General features: G+C 38.2%; 1 protein-coding gene across 1 annotated transcript in view; it reads right to left on the bottom strand.

The window, feature by feature from the left end:
• ATP8B4 (ATPase phospholipid transporting 8B4 (putative)) overlaps positions 1-23605 on the bottom strand; it is a 268241-nt gene that overhangs the window by 147147 nt on the left and 97489 nt on the right. Inside the window, exons 7-9 of the mRNA XM_066388296.1 lie at positions 13656-13728; positions 8561-8631; positions 4419-4501 (exon numbers count right to left, since the gene is read on the bottom strand). Of these exons, the coding sequence (XP_066244393.1) occupies positions 4419-4501; positions 8561-8631; positions 13656-13728 (227 nt within the window). The remainder of the gene's footprint in view (positions 1-4418; positions 4502-8560; positions 8632-13655; positions 13729-23605) is intronic.

Here is a 23605-nt window from a genome sequence, read left to right as displayed (position 1 = left end):
TCAATCCTCAATTTGGAGTTTCAGCGAGATTGTTCTAAGTATAGGAGTGGGACACTCAGGTCTTCAGCTACTTGGAAGATGTGCACTTCTGATTCAAGGACAGAACACTGTAGTTTAGTGCTAGAGGAAGTATTTTGGCAAGTCTCAGAAGAAACACCACGCAGTAACTAGAAGCAAACATAATACCATATCCAGATTTGCCCAGAAGTCACAAGCTAAAAGATATACTTAGCCCAGACAGGCGTGCCTCACATGTCTGTCTCATCTATGCAACCTTGCCATAGCTAAGCAGGACATTTCCAAATGTACACAATGCTGATATCATATTTTAAATTTTTTAAAAAAGAATGCAATATCTGTTTTTAATTTGCATGACACAAGGAAGTCTTTTTCTAGTCACCAGAAGAAACCCTGAAATCTACTGATACTCCATCATAACAAAGGTGAATAGGGGAGACAAAAAAAGAGGAGGTAGAAAAAGAACGAAGGAGTAAAAGGGTCTAAAGAAACTTGTAATACATATGGATATATTTTATAATTCTACATACTTTGTACTGCATCTTGTCGTTAAGATTAGACTTAATAAACTGATTAATAAATAGACTTAATAAACTGACTGTATGGAGAGAGTGGTGAAAACAGAAAAGATTAAAAGAAACACAGAAAAAGACACAGTGCAGGTAGTGAAAATAGGTATATGGATATAAAGAGTGGAAAGAAAGAGAAAAGTAAGAAAGGACACAGAGAGGGGGGAAGGGAAAGAGAAGAGAGTACTGGTGAACTGGTAGAGAAGCATGTGCACATAGTGTAGAGTGTGTGAATGTGTGTGTCAGAGAGTCCGGGAGAGATTGGAATAAAAACATGTGAACTAAGGCTTGTACAGAAAAGCATGGAGGAGAAGATGAAGGCTACAGAAAAGCAAAAGCAATTATGGGAAGGATTTAGGGTTTTTAACTGTCCCAACTCTTTCAAGGACTTCTTTATACCATCCCTTGTGTCACCCTCTAGGTCTTTAAATTTGGCTGCTAACAAAAGAAATATAATTTGTATATATATATATTCTATCTAATTCATTTTTTCTTAATCCCTCTATTCATTCTTCAGATGCTTTCTTGGAAGCAAAATATCATATTTTAATAAAGCTAAACCCATAAAAGGTCACACTGCCTTGAACTTTGAGGCAGATTGCAATTTAACCCAAGATTTACGAATGAAAGGATAAATTTAGCAGAAACCTGGTTCTTAGCCCAGAAATGCACCAACCTGATGCACTTATCATTGCATGTTCTCTGAAAAGCAACACAGTTAAAGTATAAGTGATAGAAAAGAGAGGTCTGTGTTGCCTTTATTTGCAAAAACAATTTTACATTTGAGATTTGGTGAGTTACTTACGCTGTGTGAAACAAAATCAAGTCACATCTAGTAAGTAATAATTAATACTGCACTTTAAAAACAAATTTTATGAAGTATTTTAAAAGGTTATGTTTACATATAAGCAAGTCCTTTAACCTTTCATGACATTCCATCTGTATAAAGGAATTGTGTTAAATGAGGAAGTATTTTTCTGCTTCAGCCTGAGCAACACCACTTGTATTGGTTTAAATTTGGGCTTCTGTGTTAAATTGTGTTTAGAGGAAGGATTTTAAAGTAAAGGCATTACAAATCCACCATACCAGATGATCCCTCTCCCAGTCACCCGTCCTCCACAGGAGGACAGCCGGCACTCCAGTTTAACTCTACAAGGTCCTGTCAGGAAGACCTCTCCCCCACACACACACTACTTCACACTCTATTCCTAGTCTCTCTTTTTGCTCTCCCATGTCTTTCTGGGCCTGGCACTAATCCTGTACCCCACTCTCTGGCACTTGGGACCACTTATTTAGTCAATCATTTATTGAGCACCTACTATATGCTAAGCATTGCTCTAGGAACCAGACATATATCAGTGAGCAAAACCAAGATCTCTGTGCAGCTCAAATTGTAGCAGGTAGAGACAAACAATAAATAATAAACTTAGAAAATAAGTAAGTTACAGTGTAACACCAGATGGTGATAAGAACTATAAGAAGAAGAAAAAGTCAAGCAGGGAAGAGGACTAAAAGACAAGGAGTCATGTTAAGAAGGACTGTTGGGGCCCTGGCCGGTTGGCTCAGCGGTTGAGCTTCGGCCTAGCGTGCGGAGGACCCGGGTTCGATTCCTGGCCAGGGCACACAGGAGAAGCGCCCATCTGCTTCTCCACCCCTCCGCCGCGCCTTCCTCTCTGTCTCTCTCTTCCCCTCCCGCAGCCAACTCTCTATTGGAGCAAAGATGGCCCGGGCGCTGGGGATGGCTCTGTGGCCTCTGCCTCAGGCGCTAGAGTGGCTCTGGTCGCAACATGGCGATGCCCAGGATGGGCAGAGCATCGCCCCCTGGTGGGCAGAGTGTCGCCCCTAGTGGGCGTGCCGGGTGGATCCCGGTCGGGCGCATGCGGGAGTCTGTCTGACTGTCTCTCCCTGTTTCCAGCTTCATAAAAATGAAAAAAAAAAGGACTGTTGGCCCCATTTCTATGGTTCCACATATGAAATCTACCTAATACAGCTTGGCCTTTTACACAGTATTCTATGATCAGAGTTCTTGGAGGGGCATGGTACAAACAGCACTCAATAAATGTCTGTACTTGTTTTTTCCCAGGCTCCCTTGCAGTTAGGTAGGTCTATGTGACTCATGCTGGCCAATGAAATGTGAGAGAAAGAAATAGTTAAAGGTCAATTTTTCTCTTTTATCTCATCTTTACTCTGAGGTACTGAACTTAGAGGCTATTAGTCTAGGCACCATAGCCACCGGGGGAGAAAGCCACCCAACCTTCATCAAAGCAGGACCTGAGTACAAAATAAACCTACTGTTTAGGCCACTAAGATTTCAGGATTGTCTGTAACGAAATCATAGTGTAGGCTACCTGTGTCAGTATCTATGAAAGAAAGTGAATTGGGTAATTATAATAAACATTTTTTGCTTTTTGATGATAAAGAAAACTAAAAATGATGCATTTTAACCTCCTCATATATTGACAGAGGTATAAAGGGTACAATTATAACAGGAAAAAAATGAGTAATGATAAATTATATTTAGGTTACCACTTTAGGACCCCATAAATATTCTATGAGGTATTTTAAGCAAGTATTTGAATTCATGAACACAACTCAGTTTTCTTGGATTCACATAACAATAAAACTTCATTGAAAAAATTACTTAGTTGAAATCAGTGATCTATTTTAATCTAATCAAAATATTTCTTGGGCCATTCAGAGTTTTCTGACTATTCCTCTGATTTAAATCTCAAACTGGGGGAATATTTTTTCTATAAACATTAGCTATAACAGCACTCTTTTAAGAGGAATTAAAATATCAACAGAATCCAGATGGAGTGTACAAGTCAATGCAAAGCACAGGCAATCTAAACTCTTAAGCTGTGCATTGGAGAGACTATCATGTAAATGGACCTGTGCTTTGACTCATGGGATCATGCTAAGACCCTGTCTACATTTTCCTTTAGTGGACTCCAAAGAAAACATATTGGAAGATAGTCTCAAACTCATAAAGATTAGTTAACAAATAAAACTAATCTGTATATAAATATAGATGTTCAAGGTCAGGCACACAAGTGTGTAAAGCAAGAGACCACTGAGGGGTGGCAGGAAGACCCCCAAAATTTACTCTTGGCCTGACTTAGTGCCTACTGTCTTACTATTAATGGTTCTTTCCTTGGACTCTTTTGTTTTTCTGTGACAGCATTCACAGAAAAGAGCAGAGACGGCTGGCAGAGAACAGGCAGGAGAACATCCATGCTGAGGAGCAGGGGTCTGGGTTGAATGGTGTGAAGACGATGATAACAAAACCATGGTCTAAAATAAAGGACAAAAGCTGACAAGCTGATTAATAAATCAGAATAGTCTTTCTAAACATCTACAATCTTTAAGACATTGTACTAGACACTACAGAAGGTACATGGGACAGCATTACTGTCTTCACAAAGTGTGCAGTGTAGCATTTGGTCTTTGTTATGAAGTCAGAGAATGAAGGAATGGTTAGACCGACAGCTAGAAATAAGTGTGTGGCCTGTGTTCATCCTCAGCAAGTTTACAGAGGGCCTCAGGGAGGCCAAGGTAAGGCAAGTAAGAGTATCATAGGAGGGAACACGATCTAGCGAAGTGGAAATAGGGATGAAATGAATAATGAAATGAAAACCATTCTCCCTTGGTAAACGTTTTTATTCTTTAGCGTGAGAAAAGATTACAGCTTTTGAGGCCTGGAGAACTTTATGTCCTTTCACCAAATAAAAAGAAAAAAAACATAAATTGGATTTCAGATAATTATCTTAGTTTTTCTGCTTCAAAAGCTTTTGATTTTGAGGTTTTTGTTTGTCTATTTTAAACACTCACCATCAAACTTTGCAAGTCGGCTTATATCTTCTCCAAGCTCTGAGGTAACTGATAGCGCATGGCGAACTTTTAGGTTCGTTTCCCTGTGAACATAATTGACATGACATGAAATTTTATACGGAACAGCCCAACAGCATCTTACACAAAGCAATCAAGTGAGTACAGCACATGCAAAACCCAACACAAGGGATTCAAGGAACTCCCTTTGAATGTCATTCACATCTCTCACACTGTTTCAGGAAAGTGGACAAGGTTTTGCAGGCTCCTAAGAATTGGCACACCACCCACAGCACATCTGTATAACAACACAGTAATCTGTTTTGCTATTTGAAAGAACAGAGGACATAATAAATGTGGTTTCATTCGAGCCTACTCAGACATCATGCATGAGTTACAAAGCACATTAGGAACGAGAACGCAACTGCCAAATAAAGGAGGCCAGCGTCACTCCGTAGTCTACCATCTACATAGGAGTTTTACTTACAAAATGGTCATGGCTAATTTCACAGTAGCTGAAACCTAAATGGAAATAGGAATACAGCTTTCTTTTTCTTGGAAAATTAAGCCAAGAATCCTGTAAGTCTAAAATCAAACAACCAAACTGGAACTCAGCCGGTCACAGTGAGCTGGCCATCTTCTCCCAGTCAGGACCACATACATTGGACAGATGGCTGCTCTCTCATGCTCATGAAATGACCAGAAGTGAAAGTTTTATGAGAGTCACTCACATCTCGTGTTTAAGGGATTGTCATGACAGTTTTCTCAGAGTTCAGTTGAATTCTCTTCTACAGTAGTTTAAGATTCTCTTCAGAGTTGTATCCCTTATGAAAATGTTTAGTAGTGGGTTCATTCAGTCAACAAATATTGATTGAATACATACCATGATACTCAATGCTGCCACACAAGGTTATTGTCCTCTTGAGGGAAACAAGTGATAGGTAAAAAAAAAAAAAAAAAAGCAAATATCCCTCTTTGGAAGTACAGGTCAAACCATGAAGTAATAGAATTTAGAGAACCGAGAAGCAGCTACCTGAGAGGGCATCTAATCTAAATTTACCATAAATGTGTTTCACAATGATGTGAAGACAATATGAACCCATCTCAAGGACTGTCCATTGGTAAAATAGCTTTTTTCAGGAAAGTTGGACGTATAATTGAAGTTACTTTGTTTAAAAATAATCTCATTGATCAAAACCTATTAATTCCTAGGAAGCAGAGATGAGTAAGGATTGAGATAGTAAAGAACTTCATAACTGAGACAGAAATGAAGCTGGGCTTGATGGACAAGGGTGAGACCATGGTGCTAAAGCTAAAGGACTAAACTGTCCATTCATTAAAACAATTTTTCAAATACTATAAGTGATCAGTCCCACCAAGTAAGCCAGACAAGCCTCATTCCTTTCCCTACTCAATACATCATATCATTCATCAAGGTTTTTTTATCATTTTAAGTTACACTCTCAGATTCTCTCCAATATCACACCTCTAGCTTCAGATGTAAAAACTATAGGGGAAAAACAGTAAATATTTTTTTTAAGATTAAAAAATATATATTTTCCAAGATCTTCATTGTTGTGCCATAACCTTCCTTAATCTGCCTCAGTATCTTGATAAACTTCCAAATAATTTTCAGCATATGAAACAATACAGAAAGATCCTGCATATCTTTTACTCAGTTTCTCCTATGGTAAAAATCTTGCTAAACTATATCACAATATCACAGCCAGTATATTAACATTGACACAGTCAAGATACAAAGCATTTCCATCACCACAAGCATTCCTCAGGTTTCCCTTTGTAGCCACACCCTCTTCCCTGGCAACCACTAGTCTGCCATCCATTTCTATAATTTTGCCATTTCAAGAATAATACAATAGGCCCTGGCCGGTTGGCTCAGTGGTAGAGCGTCGGCCTGGCGTGCAGAAGTCCCGGGTTCGATTCCCGGCCAGGGCACACAGGAGGAGCGCCCAACTGCTTCTCCACCCCTCCCCCTCTCCTTCCTCTCTGTCTCTCTCTTCCCCTCTCGCAGCCGAGGTTCCATTGGAGCAAAGATGGCCCAGGCGCTGGGGATGGCTCCTTGGCCTCTGCCCCAGGCGCTAGAGTGGCTCTGGTGGCGACAGAGTGACGCCCCAGAGGGGCAGAGCATCGCCCCCTGGTGGGCATGCCGGGTGGATCCCGGTCGGGCGCATGCAGGAGTCTGTCTGACTGTCTATCCCCGTTTCTAGCTTCAGAAAAAAATAAAATAAAAAAAATAATAATAATACAATAAGTGGAACAAGACAGCATGTGACCTTTTGGGAGTGTTTTTTTTTTTTTTTTTTTACACAACATAATTCTCTCAAGATTCATTCAGGTTGTTGTATACATCAATAGTTCATTTCCTTTTATTACTCAGTTGTATTTCATTATATGGCTATACCACAGTTTGTTCAACCATTCACATGCTAAAGGGTATATAAATTGTTTCCAGTTTGGGGAAATAAAGCTACCATAAAACATCTGTGTACAAGTTTTCATGTAAACACAAGTTTTCATTTCTCTGGAAAAAATGTCCAGAAGTGAAATTGTTGGGTTGCATGGTAGTTGCATGTTTAGTTTTTTAAGAAACTGTCAAACTGTTTTCCAGAGTGATTGTAGCATTTTACATTCCCATCAGCGATGTGTCAGTGATCCTGTTTCTCTACATCCCTGTCAGCACTTGGAGTTGTCACCATTTTTTATTTGAGCCATTCTGATAGGTATGTGGTGATATTTTATTGCGGTTTTAACTTTAATTTCCCTAATGGCTAATGATATTGAATATCTTTTCATGTGTTTATTTGCCATCTGTATGTCATCTTTGGTGAAATGTTTCTTCATATCATTTGCCAATTTTCTAATTAAATTGTTTGGGTTTTTTACTATTGAGTTTTAAGCATTTTTTGCATATTCAAGATACAAGTCCTTTGTCAGATAGATGGTTTGCAAATATTTTCTCCTAGTTTGTAGTTTATTTTTTCATCCTCTTAACTGGGTCATTTGTACAGCAAAAGCTTTTTATCTGATAAAGTCTAGTTTGTCAAATTTTCCTTTTATGGATCATAAATTTTTGTCAAGCCAAAGAACTCTGACCAGCCCTAGATCTTAAAGATTTTCTTCGATGTTTTTCTCTAAAGGTTTTATAGTTTCATGTTTTACAATTGAATTCAATTTCCCATTCAAATCATCTATTTCATATTGGATGAGCTGTGATACTTTGGTTTCTTTTGATAAAGTGGTCCATTTCACCTATTGTTAAATTTATGTGTATAGAGTTGTTTGTGATATTTCCTTATCCTACTGCTGTCTACAGGATCTATCATATCTCCTGGTTCATTCATGATATTGTTAATTTGTGTCTTCTCTTTTTCTTCTTTTTCAGTCTTGCTAAAAGTTTGTCACTTTTATTGATGTTTTCAAAAAAACCTGATTTTGTTTCATTGGTTGTCTCTGTTCTTGTTTTCATCTTCTTCCTTCTGTTAGCTTTAGATTTATTTTTCTATTTTCTATATTATTGAGATGGGAGTGATTTGAGACTTTTTCTCTTTTCAATTGTTTGCATTTATTGCTATAAATTTTTCTCTCAGCACTGTTTTAGCTTCTGCCCAAACTAGGGGTAGGCTTACACAAGACAAACTGTATTTGCATAGCTCAACATGACAATTATTTGAAACCATCTTTTCTCTCTCCATGTCTTTATTTGACCCAGTTCCAAAAGGTTACCTTCTACAGTAACATTGGTTCTTCTTTCCTCATAAGACTGTGATCATTACTCCTCTCATTTTCCTTGGAGAACCACTTGAAATTAAAATCAAACCAAGCAACCCCAAAAAGAATCCTTCTAAGGAATCTCAGTGAAGAGTCCCTGTGTAATGTTTACATATACTGTATATGTTCAGTTCACTGTTTCTGAAAGAAAATAAATTCAAGAGAAGAGATAGAGTTTTCAAAAAATCTGCAAAGTAATTATCAAATGGGCTCTGCAATTTAGACTGCTATTTCTTCCAAGAAAATAAAATCAAGATTAAGGATTAACATTTAAGTTAAGTCCTGTTCCTAAAGCTATTACTCTTAAATAAGTTAAAAACTAATATAATCAATTATTCTAATTTTAATAAACTTACCCATCAAGCTCAGCAGTTTCAATATAACAGAGACCATGTGGCTCACTACTTGACAGGAGAAGCAGATCAGCCTGTTTCAAAAAATCAGGATAAAGAATACTTGACAAGGGAAGATTGATTGAAAGCTTTTGGTGTTGCACCGTCACGCGAGGTGAGCCTTAGGAAGAAAGTGAGAAGTAAAGCCCTGTCCCACCTCTCTGTTACATGCTCTGAATCAAAACCTCCTTCTACCTACCTGTTCCTATTTTGCATATCTTTGGCCATAAGCCAGGACAGAGGATATCATAAAAATAAATAGCCACTTAATTTATTTTTTTAAAAGAAACATATAAAATTCTGTTTTCTTGCTTTGATAATTACTAGTGGAAAATATAAAACTTTCCCCAATAAATTAGATAAATGCAAATATTCATATACACATACTTTAATTTCTCTGTATTCTCAATTAAGAGCAGGGGCAGGCAGAGAAGATGGAGAGAGACAGAAGTGAAGGAGAAAGAGAAATTGAAAACAATTAAAAAAAATAAGAGAGGCAAGGAAATTTTATTTTGTTTTGTTTTGTTTCTGTTTTTTGTTTTGTTTTGCTTTGTTTTAGATTTTATTTATTCGTTTTAGGGAGAGAAGACAGAGAGGGGGGGGGAGAGAAAGGGGGAGGAGCAGAATGAATCAACTCTCATATGTGCCTTGATTAGGCAAGCCCAGGGTTTTGAACTGTCAACTTCAGTGTTCCAGGTCGACACTTTACCCATTGCGCCACCACAGGTCAGGCATTGGCAAAGAAATTTTAAAAAGACAGAAAAGTTAAAAGAAATGCAAAATTAAAAATAATTTAGAAAAAAAAAGATGGTGGAGTGTAAGAAAGAGGAAAGAGAAAATAAAACAGAAAATAAGAAAGAGGGTAAGATAGAAAATGTGGTAAAGACTGTGGAAAACATTCAGAGACTGAATAGTTGGTCTCTTACAGACATAAATCATTCTACATAGTTATCTGTTTGAGCTTTAGAAATAACCTTTCACTTCAGTTTTAGAATTCTGGTATATTTCTCTGTTGAGAAGTTGTTTGTTTCATTTATACTAAAATAAGGGGTTTTATTTCCACATCTTAGCTATTGTAAATAATGCTGCAATGAACATAGTAGTGCATATATTTTTTGAAATTAGTGTGTTTTTTTTCATTCAGGTAAATGTTCAAGGGTGGAATTGCTGGTCCATCAATAGATAAATGAATAAAGAAGATGTGAAATGCATATATGTATATATGTTTATATATATACACATACAACAAAATATTATTCAGCAATAAAAAAGAATGATCTCTTGCTATTTGTTTTTTGGTTTTTTTGTTTTTTTTCTGAAGCTGGAAATGGGGAGAGACAGTCAGACAGATTCCCGCATGCGCCCTACCGGGATCCACCCAGCACGCCCACCAGGGGGGGTCGCTCTGTTGTGACCAGAGCCACTCTAGCGCCTGGGGCAGAGGCCAAGGAGCCATCCCCAGCGCCCGGGCCATCTTTGCTCCAATGGAGCCTCGGCTGTGGGAGGGGAAGAGAGAGACAGAGAGGAAGGAGATGGGGAGGGGTGGAGAAGCAGATGGGCACTTCTCCTGTGTGCCCTGGCTGGGAATCGAACCTGGGACTTCTGCACGCCAGGCCGACGCTCTACCACTGAGCCAACCGGCCAGGGCCTGATCTCTTGCTATTTGTGACAATATCAATGGACCTACAAGATATTGCACTAAGTGAAACAAGTCAGATGGAAAAAGAGAAATACTATGATTTCATTTATATGTGGAATCTAAAATCTAAATAAACAAAACAGAAACAGACTCTTAGATACAGAAAAAACTGATTGTTGACAGAAGGGAGGGTAAGGGAAGATGGGCAAAAAGATTAAGGGAGAAAGAGGTACAAACTTCTAATTATAAAATAAATAAGTCATGGGCATTAAGTCTACCACAGGAACTATAGTCAATATGTTAATAACCTTTTGTGGTGACAGATACTTACTAGATCGTGGTGATCACATCTAAATGTATATAAATGTAGAATCACTATGTTATATACCTAAAACTAATAAAATATTGTATGTCAACTGTGCTTTAATTAAAAAATAATAATAATGAATGAAGCAAGAGTTTTTATGAAAATCTGAAGACTTTGAATGACTAAAACTTTAGTAATTTATTTTGACATATTAGTGTAACAATTCTCTAAATCTGAATGTACAATCAGTATTACAAATCTGTAAAATTTTCTTACTTTTGCTTTAAAAATATTAGAATTGTGCCATACTCAAGTTCCTAAATGTTAAATTTGGAATCAATCCACTCCTTTCATTGTCTCAAGGTTTTAAATATCCAACTTAAAATTATTGTGTGTGTGTGTGTGTGTGTGTGTTGTCTTAATTGTGACAAAATGGGGTTTTAGATGAAAAGCAGCTCTAGGTATAAACAGGCATCTTTTTCTAAATTTTATAACTATTTTCAATCACAGATGATAAGAATTAAAGAATTCCAGATTTTGTTTAAAATGATCCTTTCAAGCTTAAGGAAGGAGAAGCATAGGCCCAAAATGCATGAAGTTCTATTATATTCATTGAATTTTAAATATAAAAATTTTAAAAATAAAACCAAGGTGAATTTTCTTTTTTTTTTTAACTGATTTTTGGAAAGAAGGGAAAAAGACAGAGACAGAGAGTGAGAAAGAGAGAGGAGAAGCAGAAAGCATCTACTCGTAGTAGTTGCTTCCTATATGTATCTTGACTGAGCAAGCCCAGGGATTCAAACTAGCATCTTCAGCATTCCAGGTCAATGCTTTATCCACTGTGCCACCACAAATTAGGCCAGTGACTTTTCAAAACCATTTTTTCTTCCTTTAAAATCAAGATGTGTGTGCCCTGGTTGGTTGGCTCAGTGGTAGAGTGTTGGCCCAAAGTGTGGAAGTCCAGTGTTCAATTCCTGGCCAGGACACACAGAAGAAGTGCCCATCTGCTTCTCCACCCTTCCCCCTCTACTTTCTCTCTGTCTCTCTATTCCCCTCCAGCAGCCAAGGCTCCATTAGAGCAAAGTTGGCCTGGGCGTTGAAGATGGCTCCATGGCCTCTGCCTCAGGCACTAGAATGGCTCTAGCTGCAACGGAGCAATGCCCCAGATGGGCAGAATATCGTCCCCTGGTTGGGCATGCCAGGTGGATCCGTCAGGTCGCATGTGGGGGTCTGTCTCTCTGCCTCCAGGTTTCTCACTTCAGAAAAATACAAAAAATAAAATAAAAAATAAAAATAATAAAATCAAGATGGGTAATTTTGGTCTAAGAGTGGTATACACTCTTCACAAGTTCTCTTTATAGTGGGTATGCTTAGGTTATATTGTGACAAGTCAGGAAATAACTTCTGCCATGACAGGCTTCTGTGACTCATCCATAAATGAAGAGGATCCTTGATAATGCAAACCCATTTATTCCTCAGGACAGGGAGGCATGGTTATTGGTACTCACAGTGGGGAAGGTAAACAGTTATTTATTCCAACCAAAATCATTTCTTTATACCCCCATTTGTACTTTCTCTTCTCAGTTGCTGGGCCTTTTCCAGTGCCCTGTCAAGAGAGGCTTAACTATATCTCCCAAAAATGAAGCATTGTTTACCAATACAATGCCCCTTCCCTCACTTTTCACAAAAATAACAACAACAAAACAAAACAAACAAACAAACAAAAAACCCAAGCAGCTGCCTTGGGGAAACCTGAAACAAATACTCTAATTGGAGGAAACCTGAAAAGAATGCACTGAACTTTTTTGAGTCCTCAGAGCCAGTGCCATTACCCTCAGAGGTTTATCAAACATAGTTAATGTTTGTAGAATTAATAAATAAAGGAAGCAAAACCTCATACAATGATAACACCTAAAAAGTGTATAATTCTTTAAAGATTTCTAAAACTCTTATTTAAATTTTACATCCAACAAATGTATGTTGTGCAATAATAATACAAGATATATCATTATTTTTGTTTTTTTATTATTAAATTGGTTTGAGAAGATTAACAAAGTGGTTAAAAGAAGAGAAGGAGGTGCGGTGAATAATAATGAACATCATATTATTTACTCATTATTCAAGGATAAGTACTTTCTGTGTTTAAAAAAAAAATCCTTGTTCATATATTTCACCCCACAAATTAGCAATTGTTTATAAACAGAACATTGGGCATTTACTTTTTCTCATGTAGAAAATAGTAATTGCACCTCTGCACTCTAACAAAAAGCTTCTTCTTCAATATAGCTCAGATAAATGTTTTAAAATTTTTCTCTCTCTGAAAATTCCCGACTTTCTACTGCCTCACATATTTTTTAAAGGAGGGCATATTTATAAAACTCAGAGTGAAACAAGTAACCCTGAGGTGAAGCTATAGCACTTAAAATAACAAAGAGGGCAATTAGACCACAAACTGGCCTCTCTGGAAGGAGCTCCAAGAAAGGGGCTGGAAAGACTCAATGAGACGCCCTGATGGGTCCAGAAAGAGCCAAAGCCTATCCATGCTCAGACTGGAGTTCAGGTCAAATTCATCTTTTTAGCCCTCTCATTTGATATACAAAGGAAAAGCCTCATAAATAAGATTTTAATAATTCAATCCGTAGAAATTTTGTGATTGTGATAATTCAGGAGGGAACATAATACATTTTCTCTTCCTCTAGCTTATCTTTTCTTCGAAAATACTGCAAAGTAACACTATTAATTCCATTATTGAGGGCTAGTATTCAAATTATGGGAGTACAAACTGTTTTTAAAGTACTCTGGAGTGTTTTTAAAAGCTCTTCTTTATATCAAACGATTGTAAATCTTTTGTATCTATTAATTTAAACAATCCCCAAGAAGATGAATAAAGTAATAAGCACTCTGCCTTATCTGAATTACCATGCTATTGAAAGTAATTAATCAACATGTCTTTTAAAACACTTTAGGATGGAGACTTTTTACAAAAAGTCTTGGTATTTCCTCTTTAATTACTCTGGATTAATATAGATTTAATGAATTTACTAATGTAAATACTGCAATATATATGCTATGTTAATCTGAGATAAATTATTTAAACAATATCAAATACTCACAGCAACAAACTGGTTATTTTCTAATTTAATGATGTCTCCCACTCTGACATTCATCCATTTTTCATTCTGCAGTCTATGAACAAAAAATTAAGTTTTTTTCAGGAACTGAAGAGTCAAGCAAATATATTCACAATGGAGCATCATATGACAAATAAAGCAGATAAGGCTTTTCTAAAATGCTAGAGTTAAAGATCTTACATAATAAAATCTTTTACCTGAGTGGTGTGGGGACAAAGGCCCCAAAAAAGTCAACTGATTTGCCCAAGGCTACCCAGTGACTTAGTCCAATTGGCTGGGGCTAAACTCCAGGTGGTGGAGTGCTCTTTCTACCATCCCACGGGTGCCCGCTTTCTATAGCAGCTATTATTGCATTTCTATAGCCAGAACCTTAAGGGGGTGGAGATGAACTCAGTCACTGACAATCTTTTCAAATTCTATTATTAATAAGTGTTGAAGCATCACTGCCCTTGCATCAGAAATCTACTTGACAAAAGGCAACAAGTGAATGAGGAGACAGAGGCAAGAGAGAATGGGTCCTGGCAATAGCTAAAATGCAGGTTAGAATAAAGGCAAGAGAATAAACTTTGGAAAGGACAACACAACAACAGTGGGTGATAAAAGCCTTCAAAGACTGAACGGCTGAACAAGAAAGACCACCTACATAGCATCCACAACCCTGTGGCTTAAGACGAACTTGGTGGCATTCTAATGGCTAGTGCCACCAGCTCAGAAATAGGACACGGCCAAGATGCTGCACTGCTTTCTTTGAGGCTTCTGTATATAGTCAACCCTTCATGAAGTTCAGGGGAGTTATGATGAAAAGCTATTGTTTCTAGTTGGTTGGGCCCCTAGTGACAATTTTGGCAGACAGGCCACCTGGAAACAAATCACCTATGGTGGTATACCCTGATGCTAATCATCCCTTTTGAAATTCTCTGAAACCTCCTAAACCAGCTTTGTTTTCCAAGTTAGAAGTCTCCATCCCACTTTTTAATCAGCGATTCCCTTTTAGGAGAGAAGGCTGGGATGATAGAGCAGGTTCTCCAACAAGTTAAGGTGGGCAGGTTAATTTCATTATGCAGTTTTTAAAAACAACCTAATTTACTTGTCTATTTGGCTGGAAAACGGTTTTAAATATTTATACAACTGTGAAATATGCCTCACACTATCAACCCTGCTGGGTCATTTGGCTTAAACACTCAAAAATTTTTTCTTTAATACAGATCCAAGTACATGTTGTTCTGGAAAGTTTTCAACTGCAGCATTTTCATCTCTTGCCAGAATTCAATCATTTTTCCAAAGCCATACTTTTCTGCACTTTATCTAGTTCAACGACAACAGGAGAATCTAAGAAGCCTTCTACATCTCATTTTGTTCATGTTTACAGGTATGGATTGTGTGCTGGTTTATTTCTTTGGGGGATACCTTCTTTGGAGCCCTAGTGACATTTCTCAGGGGACAGTATCTCAGATAAAAGTTGATATGAACAGAGCAATATAAAGACCATGTCTTTATTTATGGAAATTGCACTGCTACTGAATTGTCTGGAAGTCTCGATTGAAAGTGCATCTGTTTACAATAATATTGTAAGAACTAAGTATGGTGCCAGGTGGGTACTGAAAATATCAGAGGTGACACTTTGTAAAGTATTATGACTATCTAGCCATTATGCTGTACACCTGAAATTAATATAAAATTATATTGAATGTGAATGTTAATTGAAAAAGAAAAGAAAAAAGAAAAGAAAAGAGCATTTGATTCAGGCATAAGCTGAAATAATATTGTTTTATTTTCAAATTTTTATTTTTCTTACCTATACACTATAAGCTCCAGGAAGCACCATACCTCACCTCTCTTATACCAATGGAAAATTAACCACAGTGTAAAGGGGACACTATACGAGCTCTTACACATTTCAAAATGCATATTTGACAGTTAAGTTTACACAGACAAGTGGCAATAGCCACTACTTAAGAGAACAAACCAAAACCTGAATTTCTTTCTTAAATTCTAACTTGTTTTTCTCCAGTTCAGTATTTTCCTCTAAAACCAATGCATTTGGAAAAACATTATTCAAGGTGTGATGATATCAAAGAGAATTACTTGAATTAATCGCTACACTTGGAAAAAATACTAGAACAAAATCTCTTTAAGAAATAAACTTGCAGATCCCCAGAGCATTCAAAGAATCCCTGATATGGAACAATCCGATATGATTGTAAACATGATGTCCTATAGAGACCACACAGAGGAGTGACAAAGCAGAGCAGCATACCCTCCCTCATGCCAAATCCTCATATCTGTTCCCTTTCCACCCATCTGCACCCCTACCTGTATTTTCACCTCTGCTTTCTAACTTATTGATATTTCCAAAAGCAGAAAAACACTCAGAATAATTTATTTGACCATGCATTGCCAAGATCTGACAATTAATCTGCTCATGTCATTCAATAGCCTGAGAGAGCAAAAAGTGCCTATAGTACTACCAGAGCCCAGAATTCTTATTTTTCTCACTCTAGTCCTCTTTCTTTCTCTCTCTTGCCATCTGGCTGCCCTCTACCCAGAACACACATCTCTCAGTCACTTGAAGCTCCTCTTCTCAAAAGGCCCTTTTGTTATTCCAAACATCTTCCAACATTTGCTCTATCTTTGGTCACCTAGCCTTCTCCGCCTGTCCCGATGGAAAGTTCTCGCTTAAAAAGTACTCCAAATATTTTGCCTACAAAGTCTTATGACTAACAATATTTGAGATCTTAAAAAATGTTTGGTATGTGCAAATTCATTGGGATACAATAGCACCTTTGTGGGCTGTGTATGGAGAACCTTCACCAGGCAACAACATAGGCTAATACAAAAAAATTTATGAGCTTTGAGCAAAGTATTGTGAGGGTACACAATCACAAGAGAAATTTCCTCAAAAGAAATATTACACAAAACTAATTAGTAATCAGTCAAGAAGCAGCAAGCAGTATTTTCTAGATGGTGACCTTGACCCCAGCACTATTTAACTACCTTATCATTAACCTAATGGACACACAAGCACATTGGTTAGATTTGTGGACAGCATCCTACCAACAAGAGAACATAACCCTTACAAAGTAAAATTATGATAGAAAGTCATCTTATGACTTAAAGTTACTAGAAACTGAATGAAGAAGAAGAGGAAGAGCAAAAAAGATTATTTTAGAGAGGAGAAAGTAATATTCTACAGATGTAATTAGAACTTTGAATTAAAAAATGCCTGGAGATATTGGTGAACCTTAGAAGTATGCGGTACCTTGGTTAAAACCCTTATTTAAATATATACCTGTAGAACAATCAATATGTATAATACCATCAAAGGAGAGTTTTTAATGTTATTTCCTATTCTATCTTACCAGGTTATTATAACTGTACTTAACTAGAACTTCAAAGATAGTTCTAGTTAAATTTTAAAATTTTTGATTGAATTTATTGGGGTGACAATGGTTAATAAAATTATATAGGCTTCATGTACACAATTCTACAATATATCATCTGCACGTCGCTTTCTGTGTGCATCACCCCAAGTCGAATGTCCTTCCACCACCATCTTTCTCCCCCCTACCCTCATATACCTCCTCCCGTGCCCTTTTCCCTCCTGCAATCTCCACATTGTTGTCTGTGTCTATACATTTTTTTTTCTTGGTTTAATCCCTTAACCTTTTTCACCCAGCCTCCCAGTCTCATCCCTCCTGACAGCTGTCAGTCTGTTCTCCTTGAGTCTTTTTCTGTTTTGTTAGTTTATTTTGTTCATTAGATTGCACACGTAAGTGAAATCATATGGTACTTGTCTTTCTCTGATTAGCTTATTTCACTTAGTGTAATAATCTCCAGGTCCATCCATGCTGTCGCAAAAGGTAAGATTTCCTTTTTTGTTACAGCTAAGTAGTAGTCCATTGTGTAAATGTATCTCTGCTCTTTCATAATGAGCACTAAAGGTAATAACTAAGAAACAGGAAAACTTACTGAACAAGTGTAAACTGATAAAGACCTGCAAATGCTTTAAAATTATCTATATTTTTTAAATTTTTATTTGAATTTAGAGAAGGGGGGAGAGAGATGGAGAGAGCAACATCTATTCATTGTTCCACTTACTTATGTATTCATTGGTTGTTTCTTGTATGTGCCCTGAACGGGGATCAAACTCACAACTTTGACCTATCGAGGACAACATTCTCATCAACTGAGCTACCAGGCCAGGACAAAATCATTGATATTTTAAATTCTACCATTTTTCTTGTCCTACCTACTACCACCACTGACAACACATACTAGACATACCAGCAAAACTGGAGGGGCAGGGCGGAAGATTAGATTTAAAGCTCATTTTCAAAATATTTCTAGATTTCATCTAAGATTTTAGTTTGTATAATGACTGCATTTTGTCATCATTCTAAAACAATAAAAACAGACAGACACTCCCTGGCTTTCCAGGTGCAGTGCAGCTGTTCTCACAGCCCGTGTTTGAGGCACGCTTGCATCATAGCTCTGCGAGGGGGACACAGGACTGCCTCATGAGTTGTGACAATGGCACAGCTCCACAGAATTGGCACAAACAAACTCCACTTTTACTTTTCTTGGGGAAATCCCTTCTGTTCTCACAGAGGAATTGCAGTATATGTGTATTCCGAAAGCAAATTAATTCATTTTATTAAACTGAATAAAAGAATTCCAAGACTTTAAAATATGTGTATTTTATTTCCGGTTTTTAAATTGACATAATCTAGTTAATGCTTCTTTGAACCAGGTTTTTCAAAAATAGATGGGGTTAGAAGATAGCCTTTACCTTAGTAAAGTCATAAGCCAATTGCTAAATAAGCCAAAATTCAAGAAAAGAACTCATAAAATTTAAATTCCAAAGGCACCATAAAACATATGAAGTTTAACTGCCACAGAGTAGTGACTAGAATGACTCAGAGGAAAGAATTTTTTGACACACACTCATTAACTATAGGCACACCCCAGAGATACTGCGGGTTTGGTTCCAGACCACGGCAATAAAGTATCACAATAAGATGAACCATAATCTTTTTGCTGGAGGAGGGTCTTGCCTTTGATTTGCAAAAATGCAAACACCTGTGAAGCTCGATAAAATGAGGTATGCATGTATAATGTCTAATCTCAGAACATCAGAGAATCTTCGTTTTGAGAAGTGTGGTGAGACAGAGCAACAGCATCTAACAGTTCTTGGTAAATTAATTGGTCTGAACCTGCATCTTCCTGATGAAGTATAGCATCCTAAGAGTTGCAGGCTTGGCTGAGAACTTTCTTGAGAAAATACAAGTCTGAGAGTAAAGTAGCACCTACCCTTGCTTTATGTCAAGTAACAACTGGCTGCTGAGGCTACAAATCAAGTATTTACCTTGAGCAAGATACCAAGCCCGTTGCTGAAGCCTGAAGGGACAGAAGGAGGAGCTTTCCAATGGGCTCCCAAGGCTCCTTTCATCCTTTCCACACTCTAATGCAGGGGTCCCCAAACTTTTTACACAGGGGGGCCAGTTCACTGTCCTTCAGGCCATTGGAGGGCTGGACTATAAAATAAACTATGAACAAATCCCTATGCACACTGCACATATCTTATTTTAAAGTAAAAAAACAAAATGGGAACAAATACAATTTTAAAATAAAGAACAAGTAAATTTAAATCAACAAACTGACCAGTATTTCAATGGGAACTATGGGCCTGCTTTTGGACGTCTTCCATTGTGCAGCCACATAATCCTTTGCGCAGTACGTCGTTCTCGTTCAGTTACTCTCAGAACACTGACCACCAATGAAAGAGGTGCCCCTTCTGGAAGTGCAGTGGGGACAGATAAATGGCCTCAGGGGGCCGCATGCGGCCCACGGGGCTGTAGTTTGGGGATCCCTGCCTGACTGCCCGTTAGCAATATAGATTTCTGAAAAGAGGGTTTCCGCTAAAGCTACAGAAGATGAATTGGAGTACTAAAAAAAAAAAATGATAATAAAGATCAATATTATTAACCTCCCCTAATAAGCCAAACAATTTACGTACACTGCATGTGATTTCTTTAATCTTAGGTCCATGTCAGACCTCTATCATACAAAAGTATATATCATATAATGCCTAGTTCATAGTAGCAGTCAATGAATATTTGTTGAGTAGAATAATTGTTTCCAAAAACATTTGTTGAATGCTACCATTTTCCTGAATGTCTAATAAGAATTGTAGCAACCAGGCCCTGCCCGGTTGGCTCAGTGGATAGATCGTTGGCCTGGGCGTATGGACGTCCTGGGTTTGATCCCCGGTCAGGGCACACATGAGAAGCAACCATCTGCTTCTTTCTCCCTCCCTTCCCCTCTTCTATCTCTTCTTCTCTCACAGCCAGTTGCTTGGTTGGTCCAAGCATCGGCCCCAAATGGGGGTTGCTGGGTGGATCCCAGTCGAGAGGCATGCGGGAGTCTCCTCTTCTCACTTAAAAACAAATAAATTAATTAATTTAATTAAAAATAAGCATATGTTGTACACTACATATGCATGGATGGTACGGTTTCTAACAATGTTTTGAAGCAAAGATATACCTACACATATCCCTGTTCCTACATGCATAGATAATTTGTTGTTGTTGTTGTTTTAAGTGAAAAGACTCCCACATGCATCCTGATAGGGATCCACCTGTCCACCCCTATCTAGGGTCAATACTCTCATCAACCGAGCTATCTTTAGCACCTGAGGCTGACACTCAAACCAATTGAGCTATCCTCAATGCATGGGGCCAACACTTGGACCAATCGAGCCACGGACTGCGACAGGGGAAGAGAAAGAAGGAGGAGAAAGGGTGGGGAAGAGAAGCAGATGTCCACTTCTCATTTGTACCCTGACCAGGGATCAAACCTGGGCCATCTGTAAACCAGCCTGACACTCTATCCACTGAGCCAACTGCTCAGGGCCAGAAATTTTCTTAAAAGACAAATAAGAAACTATTCAGTGGTTTCCACAAGAGAAAGGAAAGAAAGAGAAGTGAAATGGAAGGAAGACTTCGTTTTATTGTACTGTACACTGTTTTGTAGTGTTTGAATTATATTCAGTACATAAATTTTTGGCATTATATATAGGTATTTTAAAGGCCAGTTGAAGAGGAAAAATAGAAGAAAACTTTTCCAAGGTCACAAGTTAAGTGGCAAAGCTGGCACTGGGACCTGAGACTACAAAGTACATGCTCTTAATAAATCTATATTTATTGTTCTCTTTTACTTTATTTCCTGTGATACTTATGTATTATTGCTTATTTAGAAAAAGAATGGACCCTAAGGAGCTGAAGGAATTTGATCATAGCAATAGTGCACACTCCCAGAGTTTAAAACTAGCCAATGCAAAGACAGCTTGCAGGCATGGTCCCATGACACAGATGTTCAGTGGACAGCAGCAATTTCTGGTTCTTTTCAATCCCACTGCTGTCAGAGCCACACTAGAGTAAGACATACAGCTTGGCCCTAATCCTCTAACAACACACTGGTGAACAGAATCTCATTACATTGAAAATAGCATAATACTCATATCTTTGGAATCTATTTATTTTGAAGAATGCAGATGTTTCCCTCCTTTTCCTCCCTTCTTATTAGTGTAAAGCTTATGCTGAGGCAGAATCTCGTGGGGAGGTCTGTGGTCAGCTGCTGAGGATGCTCTCACACCAATTTTGCCAGGGGCAAAGGGTGGGGAGAAGGGGAGATGAAAAAAACCTGTAGTCCTACAGCACGGATAATTTAGTTCAACAATTTGCTGAGAAAAAGTAATCAATCTTAGAGATGTCTTGCTTAATTTATATAAACCCTTATAGATCCTATTGTGCATTAGTAAGAGGCAGAAATACACACACAATGTGACCTTCCCGTTTGCAAAACAGAATGATCGATTCACTTACTAAGTTTTACCTGAACTATATAATAAGCCTACTGAGAGTTGTGTAGAAAATGTCATTTTTTTATCCAGAATACACAATTTGTTTAATGACTACCAGTAATATTTTTTTAAATCTTTCATACAAGTAGCCTTAACAGATTTCAAAGGAAATAAAAATTATCTGACAACAGGGATATTAAGTAAAAGTATTTTTTAAATAGATAAAAAAATCTTTGGCCACTGGGAAATTAAGAAATCGATTTTTAAAATATTTTCATTGATTTTAGAGAGAGGAAGAGAGAGCGAAACATTGATTTGTTGTTCCTTATGCATTCATGTACTCTTTTTAATCATTTCCCTGACCTGAAACCCTTCTCCTGAATGAGTCTCTTAAGATTCTTTGTCTTCTGTAAATTCTGAGTAGGATTCCATTAATAGATGGCTAATAGATGATGAAACCATGAGGAAATCAGAGGAAAATTATTTCAAAGGAAGCTTATTACGTCTGTTCTCAATTATGAGTGCTAAAGGAAATACTTCAGAATGACTGCGGAGAAGACAGTTAATTTAGGTCTAGGTCAGATTCCTCAGCAGCAATTTCAGAGGGAGATCTGTGTGCCGGAAGTTAATTGACAAGTACTCTTGGGATTAACACCTGTGGGGAAGTGAAGGAAACAGTGGGGCAGAGGGAGGAAGTGGGCTGTTGATACAGTCGCAACAGAAGGTCAGCCAAACCCATCCGAAGCTCTGGAGGTGGAATGCCCTTCACGGCTGGATCTCCAGGGCCAGTTCAGATACCTTGGCATTGTTCAACCATTGGATGCAGTCCGAGCCCAGCAAGAAGGGGCATACTTGAGCAAAACAGTTCTTCTCAGCCAAGGGAGAGCAGGCAGTGGATGGTTGTATGTAAGCAACCTTAGCAGCAATGGGAAAACGCAGTAACTACAAAAACATACTCTGCGATGTGAAAGAGGACGTGGGTAGCACAGCACAGCACCCTCTACAAACTGAAAGCCCACTCCCCAGTTTTGCTATTGACATATTCACATAATTAGAATATTCCTTTTAAATTTTATGCTATTTCACCTTTCACTAGTTCCGATGTCAATTCTATGAAGTCAGCAAGAGCAGCTGCAGTGGTGGGATTCAGCCAGTTCACACAGGTTCAGCAGAACCGATACCTAATTTTTTGTTGAGTTTGGCAAACTGGTTGTTAAAATGGCACTTGTAATCAGGGTTCTCTCTACGGAGGGCGCCTGGGAAACCGCCCAATGTGGAAATCACAAATTTACATCCCTTACTCATTTTTAATGTTCATCTGAGCAACAATGTATTCTAGCATCTGTAATAGTGTTCATTCTGTCCATAGGGTAAAAAGAAAATTGCAAGTGAGGACGCCAATCAAGAAGCAATATGGAAATACCTTAAATAACAGTTTTGTTGGCCCTGGCCGGTTGGCTCAGTGGTAGAGCATCGGCCTGGCGTGCGGAAGTCCTGGGTTCGATTCCCGGCCAGGGCACACAGGAGAGGCGCCCATCTGCTTCTCCACCCCTCCCCCTCTCCTTCCTTTCTCTCTCTCTCTTCCCCTCCCGCAGCCAAGGCTCCAATGGAGCAAAAGATGGCCCGGGCGCTGGGGATGGCTCCTTGGCCTCTGCCCCAGGAGACTCTGGTCCTGGCTAGAGTGGCTCTGGTCTTGACAGAGTGACGCCCCGGATGGGCAGAGCATCGCCCCCTGGTGGACATGCCAGGTGGATCCCGGTCAGGCGCATGTGGGAGTCTGTCTGACTGCCTCCCCGTTTCCAGCTTCAGAAAAATACAAAAAAAATAATAATAATAACAGTTTTATTGTTTTTGTCAAGTATTATTTAATATTTTTTCATTAATATTTTAAAGCTCTTATAATCTAGTTCTGTGTGCCTCTTTTATTGTTTTTACTTAAGTATTAAATGCATGAAATAATAAACTATCTTTTAGTATTTTGTTTTGTTACATTTAAAACAGTCATTAGGGCAGAGAACCAGTTGTTAAATTATTTGAATCCCACCACTGAGCAGCTGCCATGAGTCTTTGT

The sequence above is a fragment of the Saccopteryx leptura genome, chromosome 6 (genome assembly GCF_036850995.1).
Source record: "Saccopteryx leptura isolate mSacLep1 chromosome 6, mSacLep1_pri_phased_curated, whole genome shotgun sequence".
NCBI lineage: Eukaryota > Metazoa > Chordata > Mammalia > Chiroptera > Emballonuridae > Saccopteryx > Saccopteryx leptura.
This window is presented reverse-complemented; position numbering and strand designations above follow the sequence as displayed.